General features: G+C 38.3%; 1 protein-coding gene across 1 annotated transcript in view; it reads left to right on the top strand.

The window, feature by feature from the left end:
- Positions 1–4,575, top strand: part of LOC108664507 — a gene marked incomplete in the record, with an annotated part of 5,943 nt that extends 1,368 nt beyond the window's left edge. Inside the window, 5 exon segments of the mRNA XM_047884893.1 lie at positions 789–886; positions 997–1,293; positions 1,800–1,902; positions 2,091–2,237; positions 3,678–4,575. Of these exon segments, the coding sequence (XP_047740849.1) occupies positions 789–886; positions 997–1,293; positions 1,800–1,902; positions 2,091–2,237; positions 3,678–3,960 (928 nt within the window).
- Positions 4,576–10,709: the final 6,134 nt, after the last annotated feature.

Here is a 10,709-nt window from a genome sequence, read left to right as displayed (position 1 = left end):
GTAAATCAATAGTTTCCTATCGCTTCAGCAGACACTCTAAACTTGTGGGGAACTTCACTTACGACATCTCCGAGCAGGCGTACAGTTACGTTACGTATCTTCCCGCGCAAATGTTTTGATAATACTACCTCTAGAGTGACGTCATCAAGTCAGCACTTACGCCACTCGCAAGTCAATTTTGCGTACTTACGAAATTTTGATAATACGGCCCCTGGTCATTTTCGCTACTCAACGAGCATTCCGAACTCGTATTCCTCTGATTTGGCTCTCTGCGATTTTTTCAAGGGGCTATCTTAAATCAATTGTTTACAATAACAGTCCAAGGACCCTACCTCATTTGTAGAACAACGTAAGCCAAGCCATCGCCAACACACCCGTCAATATGCTTCAGTTAGTAGACCGGAACTTCAAAAATTGTCTAAATGCATCGACAACTGAAAAAAAACTGAATGCATTGACAATGGGGGCCATCATTTGTCCGAAGTCACCTTTACAACTAAATGATACAAAAATTCAGGTAATGTCTTTTCAATAAAATTGATGTTGTAATGATATCTTTACTACTTTTTTTGAGCTTCCAATCAGGAGGTTTTAGTGAATCACCCTGTATTTGGTTGCTTACAAAATAACATTTTGACCTTGTACTGAGCGCGACAAGTACAATGCGGTATGTGAAATTGATGCGTTATGTGAAAATGAAATTTATAATTAATTGGTGTGTGTATGGTAAGATTTTTCAGGCGACATTCGTGTAAAAGTACGTCTCGAGTAAGTGTACGTCTCTGCAGGCCCGAGGTCCCACAGACTCCCTCCGCAACAGACAGACGAGCTGAGAAGCTGCCGGGCAAAGCAAGAAAAGGTGTGAGCTACAAAGCACCCGATGAAGGTGAGGTGGTACCTAGACGAACAATAATGGGAAATTAATTAATTAGCTCGTACACTTTTCATCTCAGATGTTAAATGATGCTAAAATTTTGTCGATATATGACTTTTCAGATTCCGGAGATGAGTCAGGAACCGACAATCCCATATATGCCAAAGTTTTGCGCAAAAAACTTTCCAAGGATTCTTCTCCTGAAGTTCAAGATAAATCCCCAAAGGAAAGTTTTTCTAACAATGTGCCTGCCAGCATTTCAGGAGAAACAATCTCGCCGTCTAAATTGGTGCCAGCAAAACTTGCTCTTCCAGGAACAAAACATCCTAAGCCAAGTCCAAGATTCAGCGTCACGACCAGGACACGAGACATCAACATCGAGGAGGGAAAGCTCGGTGTTGCCAATATGACGTTCGTCGGTGCGTGGGTTTTTATTTATGAACTTTTATGGTTATATATAATATAATTTCTTCTAGCTCGTACAGTAAAAACTCATTTAATACTTTGTGCTATGAAATTTTTGAAAAATTTTCTTTCATTTAATCCATTCGTATGGATTAAGCTCTCTTTTTGATTTATGCAGGTAAAGCGGACTTATTAAAAACGTCAAAATTCATTTGATAAAATGGTTTAACTTTTGCCTAATTGATTGAAAATTTGCATGGATTCAAGAGTTTCAATTAATTATATCTACAGTATATTTTCATAAATTATTTAAACAATAATGATACGAGTAGATTACATCTCGTGCGGTTTTGTCTAATTAAGGAAAACATTTTTCTTACTGTTGCACTGGCGTCAACACGTGTTCCCTCTGCACGCCAAATTAATCAAGTTATACGCTTCTGTGCAGTATTCAAATTGGCGTGTTTAAACTTTTTACGCAGATAAATCTTAATTTTAAAATTTTAACCCACATCTTCAGGTGATTCGGAAGAGGCGCTACTGCCTGAAAATTTTTTGGACCCTGGACCTGCGTTAGCATCTCCGAAACGCACATCGTTGCCAGCTGTGGACCCATTCGTTGCGTGAGACTCTACCTTGGTTTCATTACTTCGCTGGATAAGTTTACGTACGCTCTGGCACTGATGACACGTTTGAAATTAGGCAATCTCTTTTATTAAAGATATTATTTTAAAGATATTGTTGTCACGTCATCACGAGCTAATGAATTACTTCAGAGTATACGAACATGAAAAAATTTTAACATTTGAAGCAGATGCAAGTCAAGCGACGCTGTGAAGGGCTCGAAGGTCATGGAGTCCAACATGGAGACGAGACTAGACATCGCCCTGGCAACCTGCTGCTCATGGTTGGGTCTCCCCTTTTCCTTCCTGGCACTCTTTTTGCACCACTCCATTCGGTGAGTGCTGCGCCTTGGCAGACAGTGAATGATTGACAAGAATACGCTGACGGTAAAACAGTTTAGTTCAATAATTTCAAAATGCAGTGTTGTATATGAGATATATTCATGACAATTTTCTTTGCAATTCATGTTCAATAGTGCCAAAACGGCACACATTTTACGGTTATCAGCTGAGCAAAAGGAGGGTTCGTACGGATTTAGGTTACTAGCGACTGAATACATGGCACACATACTAGGGGTAACTAAGTAATATGGGATTTGGTACAGATCTAGGTTAGTAGTGGCTGAACACATGACACACATTTTAGAGGTACCTAATCACATGGCACACATGAATCGGAATCGAAATCCCTAGAATCGAAGGCTTCTCAAGAATCGTGCAGCGAGTCATCGATTAAGGACAATTTACTAGTACAATAAGTTAGCCTTTCACTTCAGCAAGGACAGCATGTGGTGAGTGAAGGCCATGATCGTTGGTGAGCGAAATAGAGGAAAAGAACCTCGGTATCGTTTCAACAAAAACAGTGTACGGTTGTGCTTCACTCTAGAATCTAGATGGAGTGTGTAATATATAACCCATAGTGTAAAATTTAGAATTGAGGAAGTTATAACGTAGCAGGTGGTGTATCGGACTAACGCGAGTACTGAAATAATGTACAGATTATGGAAATCCTTTTGATCTTTCGTTTGCTTCTTTACACTCTCCATTAAAGTGCCAGGTTTGTTCAACGGGTTTTGAAAAATCAGCATTCCATGAGCAATTTTGAGGGTGAAATGGTTCGTTTTTTCTACTTGAAATCATAAACTAGTGTACACTCATGAAGCAAACAATATCTTATTTCAATTAAAATTTAACTCAGTCAAAAATAATACCAAATCATAGGACAACAGAATAAAAAATTAAAGTACAAGTTTTTAAATTAATTGAATAAATAAATGTATAGAGAGTGTTGATATTTCAAAACAGTTATCGAGGCACTGTTTTATGGGGTATTCGACGTCTACGGGGCAAACTTTTTGATGTCAAAATCATATTAACGGGCATGCAATTTTACGCAATAAAAATGTTAAGAGAAAACACTGAAAACCGTCTGCATAACAGCTCTTCTTTGGGGTACGACAAAATTTCTTTTTTTTTTGGGGGGTGATGACGCAAATGAAAGATCACGAGAGACATAAGTAAATTGGGTTCTATAAATGGTGATTTCAGTTCCACGTGACAATTTCACAAATAGGAAGGAGATATAGCGACGCTTTTTAATTCAACCAACACTAGAGAGTTTTTTCACGGTGCTCATAAGTTTGAAGATAAAAACTGAACCGCTTTGCGTTATTCTGCAAATAAAAAAACTCACAGGTATAATCCATATTTTCTCCGGGGTAACATATAATCTAATAATTCTAATTTCAGTTTGATTGAAAGATTTCCGTGTACAGGTTGATTCTGCAACGGATATTCAAGCCACTTGTGCTGGACTCCATTGGACTCGTCCTCAACCTGGGGCTTCGTCCGGCAACGAACGCAATTTACTTTCCACTGACTGCTTTCCTGACTTCAGTGACATCTGCGGCTGGCAGCGCCGTGTCGCAATGCATCGCTCCTTGCATCGACTTGCTGCGCGCCACCAGACTGGTCGAGATCAATCTTTATGGGCCGTCTCCTCGGTGCTACCAACTAGGAAAAGACAGAACTCAAAATCATTCTCTTCATCAAGTGTAGAGTGTATAAAAAAATCAGCCAGGCTTTTCGAAATAAATCTTAATTTTTCTGCTCCTAAGTGCTACCAGCACCGCGGATGATTTTTCTCTTCGACGCTCACACGAATTTGAAAATTCCTTCAGTTATCGGGACAGGTTGACATCTGACGTAAATTTCTGATGTGACATCTACCTAAGGGCCCTAATATTATTGAGCACATATATTGACGACTGCCTTCTGTCTGGCACATGGCCTCGATAGTGGTATTGATGTATACTTAATATGGTTGAGGGTATAGTATCGATGACTATTTGACCAGCCAATATTAGTGGGAGTAACATTGATTTCTACTAGTTACGTTAAGAGTGGCCTGATATTATTGACTAAATAAAATGGATGACTGACTAATATTGGCGTATATATAGGGAAGATTAGCTAATGTTATTGAGAGAAGCCGAATTTTAGAGAGGAGTGTATGTGATTATGAACGCATGAAAGTACTTTGCATCCATAAATTACGTTATGAAATTAAATTAATAGGATCCTGGAAATTTTAAGAAAACGAGACACATGTCGAGTTTATGAACAGACTACACATTCTTATGGAAATTGACTTTTCATTGATCCGTTTTTATATATTAAATGCAGAATGACTGGAGGTTCTAGGTCAACAAAAAAGATTCAACCAAATGAAATCAAGGAATATGATATTAGACAAATGATACGCACTTTTCGTCATATTGGGGCCTCTGGCAGGTCTCACTTTGAGACGATGGTTATAATATTTTAGAAACGTCACATTCTCGCCTTACGCTCTCAAGCTGGCGAAACTGAAGTATAGGCCAGTGACACTGAAATGCACAAAGCACACACCTCAATTACATATAATACCTATGCCCGAAATTATGATGCCTATAATTTTGCAAAGTACAAGGACGGCGCAAACGCCTCAGATCATATTGAGACTATTAACGGGTATTTCAGTGAAGTCGGTGCGGATTTAGGTTCCTAGTGACTGAAGACATGTCGCGCAGTCCAAGGATAACTTCACAAAACATAGCTTTGTGCTGATATTAATCTCTAGTGACTGAGCGCACGACACACATTTCAGTGGTACCTAAGCATTGCAGGAGTGGGATAAGACTTATTGTATTAGTTACTGAACACAGAGTACCCATTGCATTGAATAACTATGAAGTACGGGGTCAGTGCGGATGCAGGTCCCTACTGACTGAACACATAAACACATAGCACGCATTCCAGGGATGGCCACGCAGTATGGAGTTCGGTTCTGATTTGTGTTGATAGTGACTGAACACATGGCAAATATTCTTGTGATTCCCGACAGTTAGGGAGTTAGTACGGATTTAAGTTTTTAGTGACTGAAAACATGGCATACGGTCCAGGGGTAGCTTGATATTACAAGGTGTTAGTGTGGATTTAGGTTCCTAGTGACTGAGCACATGGCACGCAGTCCAGAGGTCCGTGCGGACCTAGGTATCTTGTGACCGAGCACAGGGCACACATTCCAGGGGTAACTATATATTACAGAAGGTATTACGGATTTACATTGATAGTGACTGAACATACAGAACGCACTTTACCGGTAACTATGCAAAACGAGAGTTTGTACGGGTTCAGGTTGATAGTGACTGAACACATGGTACACATTCTAGGAGTAACTAAGTAGTACGGCTGGTACGGATCTAGGTTGGTAGTGACTGAACACATGACACACATTTTAGAGGTAGCTTAGCATTACGGAGAGTCAGTGTAAATTTAGGTTTCAAGTCACTGAACACATAGCCAGAGCTGGGCAGCGCTACTTTGAAATGTAGCGCCGCTACCGCTACCGCTGCAAACTCTAAATGTAGCGGGCGCTACCGCTACCGCTATACCCACTAGATTGTAGTGAGCGCTACCGCTACCGCTACAGTAAAATGTAGCGCCGCTACATTAGCCGCTACAACGGCTAAAATTATTGGAAATCTCTAAATATTTATTATTCTGCTATTGGAATTTACTCTTAAACATTTAATGATGATGAAACATTTTCAAAACATATCAATGCAACTTTATTGCAATTAACCTAACCGAACTAGTATGGGTTACCCCAGGGTTAGATACAGTAAATAAAAGTTACAGTTATTTTTATGTTTTACCTTCCCTACATGGATGTGAACTTTAATCTACCAATCTAAGAAATTATCCACATATACATATAAAAATCAGTTTTTTTTGTATATATATGTGGATTATTTTTGAGATTGGTAGATTAAAGTAGACATCCATGTAGGGAAGGTGAAACATAAAAATAACTGTGTAAAAATAACTGTAAGCAAACTGAAAGATGAAAAAAACCTGTAAGTGGTAACTGGTAACAACTTAACAAGTAACAACTAACATGTTGACACTAGTAACAGGCTGAGGTTGACACATTACACCGAAATCTTTCGTACAGTTTAATTCTGTAATTTATATTATGTATGTATCATGCTGGTTTTTAAATAAGATTTAATACTATTAAGTAAAATCTAAAGGCTTTATCTATAAATGTAACGGTAGCGCTGTGGTGGCAATGCCTCGCATCGCTACTTAAATAGGTAGCGGGCGCTATCTCTACATTGCCTTAAATATAGCGCCGCTACCGCTACTGAAAATTTAGCGGCCGCTAGTAGTGGCCGCCACATGTAGCGCGCTACTGCCCACCTTTGCACTTACTACGCAGTTTAGAGCTATCACTCTAGAAGGTTCGGTGCTGATTTAAATTAATAGTGACTGAACACATGACACAGATTCTAGGGTAACTGAGCAATTCGGGAGTTGGTGGTGACTGAACACGAGTCACACATTTCAGGGGCAAGTAATCATCACCTGGAGTCGGTGTATATTTGGGTTGATTTTGCAATACGAAGCGCTGGCTGATTGTGAAACAAATTCTAGGGGTACATGAGCCATACAGGATTCCGGTCGGATTAGGTTGGCAGTGACTGAACATATGGCACCACAATTCAGGATTAACAAAGCGGTGCGGGAGTAAGATCGGATATAGGTTCCTTACGAACTATGGATCCGCGTAATACAGCACTGAGTTACAGTGTACAGTCTCGGTCTCTCGGACTCTGCCAGACTGTCAGGGACGGGAGCGCTGCCGTAGCCCAAAAATTTGACTCTTAAATCAGCCCAAAAGCCAATGCCAACCCTCTACATGCAATAGAAATAGTCAGTCTAATACCTGTAAGAAAACTGAAACAGGAAAAATACCTGTAAGTGGTAACAACTTAACAAGTAACAACTAACATGTTGACACTAGTAACAGGCTGAGGTTGACAACTTACACCGAAATCTTTCGTACAGTTTAATTCTGTAATTTATATTATGTATGTATCATGCTGGTTTTTAAATAAGATTTAATACTATTAAGTAAAATCTAAAGGCTTTATCTATAAATGTAGCGCTGTGGCGGCAATGCCTCGTATCGCTACTTAAATAGGTAGCGGGTGCTACCGCTACATTGCCTTATCCCTAGCAACAATTCGACAATGGGCCCATGAGGGGCCCATGTGACAATGTGGAAATTAGGTGGCATTACGGTTTCAACATATGGAGCCCACATTGATGCTATCTTACTCTGAGTGTGCATGATATTGCTATGTGGCTACAACATTGTACAAATAAGACAAAACCAGCAAAGAAATCAGTGGTGTTGGCCCATATGGTGTACATGTGGAAAACCAAGATAATACTGAAAATCCGAATGTTGGGCTTAATGTCCATCTATTAAACAACTTAGCGAACTCGGAGACAAAATAGTTATAGGAAAACAAATGTTTTAGTTCATAAATCTTATTTTAGTCAATAACTCGAAATTGTTATTGATCTCGAATCAAATTGCGACTATTTGTATGTATTGAACGCACATTTAAGCAATTTAATTATTAAGCTTTCGTTATGAATTTCATTGAATGTTGGAATTTGGGTGTTGAGAAGGCTATTGGAATGTACGTGGGTTCGAACACGTCTCCGACAATTTTTCGGCCGGACTCGCGGGCCAGTCTCCAAGGAATATTTCCGAAACAAATCAACGCAGCTCGATGAAACATGGTACAATTACTCATCAGGACCTAACCGCGATGTTTAGCTCGTGAATCGTGAATATTTTCCCATTTTACCTTCATTCGTGAGCATATACGGCGAAACGGACCGAAATTTGCAGTGACCAAGAAATTTCTTCTAAACTACTGAACAGATTTGAGCGAAACTTTGAATATGCATTAATAACTACCAAACGGTGATGTTTTGCTCGTGATATTTTTTTCGATTTTGCTTTCAATTGCGATATTTTTCAATATCACTTTCATTCGTCAGTTAAACAGCAATATACGGGCTGGAATTTCCAGTGACCAACACATTTTTTTAACTACTGTACAGATTTGAACGAAATTTTGAATACCGGTATAGATTCCTAATCACCCAAAGGTGATGTTTAAATTAGCTCGTGAAGCCGATGTTGAACACAGCAATTTAAACTTGAATTATATGCAATGAAATTCGAATTATTCATTAAAATACTTATACCTACGTTAAATAGTAAATTTAATGAATTGCCGTACAACTCGCAAACTGTGGAAATATCGAAAAAAAATTGTCACGAGCTAAAAATCACCGTTGGTTAGTTAGGAATGTATATTCAAATATTCGTTCAAATCTGTTCAGTAGTTTAGAAGAAATTCTTGGTCACTGCAAATTTCGGCCTGTTTGCCGTATAACTCACGAATGAAGGCGAAATGAAGAAAATTTTCACCTGCTGAATAAGTCCGTTAGGTCCTGCTGAATACGTGTACCAAGTTTCATCGAGCTGCGTTGATTTGTTTAGAAGATATATTCCTTAGTCATTAAATTTGGAGTCCAGCCGTGAGACCGGCCTCGAGTCCAGCCGTAAAATTTTTCGACACATCATTTGAACGGTGTTGTGTGTGTCAGACGCTATTGTTCACGAAACCGAGCGTTTGTTAACATTGAACGTAAGTTTTTCACACACACTACAATATTTCAACCCACATTCCAAAAGACTATCTCAACTACCTATAACACCAACTGGCAGTGAAATTAAAAACGGAATTTATTAATTGAATTGAGCAATTAATACGTTTTATACACGTGATACGTGTATAAAACGTTTATATAGTGTGATAATATGTTAATACAGTGTGATAATATGAAACGTTTATACTGTGTTATAATATAATAGTGTGTGTGATTTACATAGTGTGATAATCGTTGAATTATTCCATAGAATTGCGTGAATATCAATTCATAGAATTTCTTTTACTTTGAACTACTTGAAAATTTTGTAATGCTATACAACGTGACTTGTCTATATTCCACTTACCCTCGAATTTATAGTCTGAAATGTATCATGCACTTGCGTCTGATAAAAATATTTTTTTAAAGCAGTGTAAAACTTGGAGGCGTAACTGTCACGGGCAGTCGGGCACTCTATCGTTCAGTCTCGTTCAGTTCAATCAGTCAGTTGAGTCTTGCCGTGACTCGCGTACGCTTGTCTTTTTAAGTGCCGTGTTTCGCTGTAATGTTCTTTTGTATATTAATTGCCCGTACTGTGTCACTAGGAGAGTGATTGTATTTACTGAATGAGACATTACTGAGGAATAAGATATTGCTCTTAAGTTGCAAATTTTGTTTCAGTTTTTAGAGCAAGGGACGTTATAGTCTAAAAATTTGAATGCCACGTGATATTTTCGTACGCTGGTTTCACTATCTACCGCAGCGCCTTTTTCGAGGATGACGGTTATACCTAAAGTACTTCAGGCGACATTCGAACTTCGGTTGAAAAAGTATTGCTGTTCCCATCAAAGTAATGTCTCAACTATGAGAGCTCACGTTTTTTTGGCAACGATGTGATTTATAATGGAAGTATGCTCGAGAAGCGTTCATTAATGAAACCAAAACTTGCAAGGAGAATGCATTGAAATATCTACGAAAAAATCTAGGAAATTCAAATTAATCATCCTGTGTCCTAGCGTAATATTGTTAGAAAACCATTTCTTGTAGAAAATCGAATAGATAATCAAAAATAATACCAAGCTGCATTAAATTTTCACCTGCATTAAATTCCAACGATAATGAAAATTAGCCTCCTCTTTAAGAATATATAAAGCATCTTATTTGTGAAAAATATTGCTGCTATCATTGACAGTCATTCAAATTCACATATTTTAAAATAACAATATAAAACAATAACATATTTTCTATTCTATGCTGTCTCAGCCTAATAACTTTGCAGGTTTAATTTAATGGGCGAACAATTTACAATGAAATTGTTTGAGAGAAGTTGAATTTTTAAGATGAATTAATTTTCATTGTTGTTCCATGCATAGAAGAAAATTATCACTCTATAAAAACTAAAAAAGCTTATCGATCATAGCTTTGTTAATCAGACATCTTAGGCTGTATCGAAGCCTAAAAATCAATGTACTTCCACTCTGGTTAACTCGGGTTAAGAAATACTCAAATTCAATTCCCAACTACCTTATTTCATTTCTGGCATTACTTTAACGTTTTACAAACGAAATTTTTCATGTTTTTGCTCTTCTCGTAAAATCGCAACCGACTCTCCAACTGAGACTCCGAGTCTCGTAACCTTTGTTTACATCACTACGTAGCCGGGCACGTAGCATATGAACGGCCCATTGTTCTCTCATCTCTTTCTCCCACTTCCTTAAGCTTTCTCTCAGTTACCACATTCGTTA

This window comes from Hyalella azteca, unplaced genomic scaffold, assembly GCF_000764305.2.
Source record: "Hyalella azteca isolate HAZT.00-mixed unplaced genomic scaffold, Hazt_2.0.2 contig16424, whole genome shotgun sequence".
Taxonomy (NCBI): domain Eukaryota; kingdom Metazoa; phylum Arthropoda; class Malacostraca; order Amphipoda; family Hyalellidae; genus Hyalella; species Hyalella azteca.
This window is presented reverse-complemented; position numbering and strand designations above follow the sequence as displayed.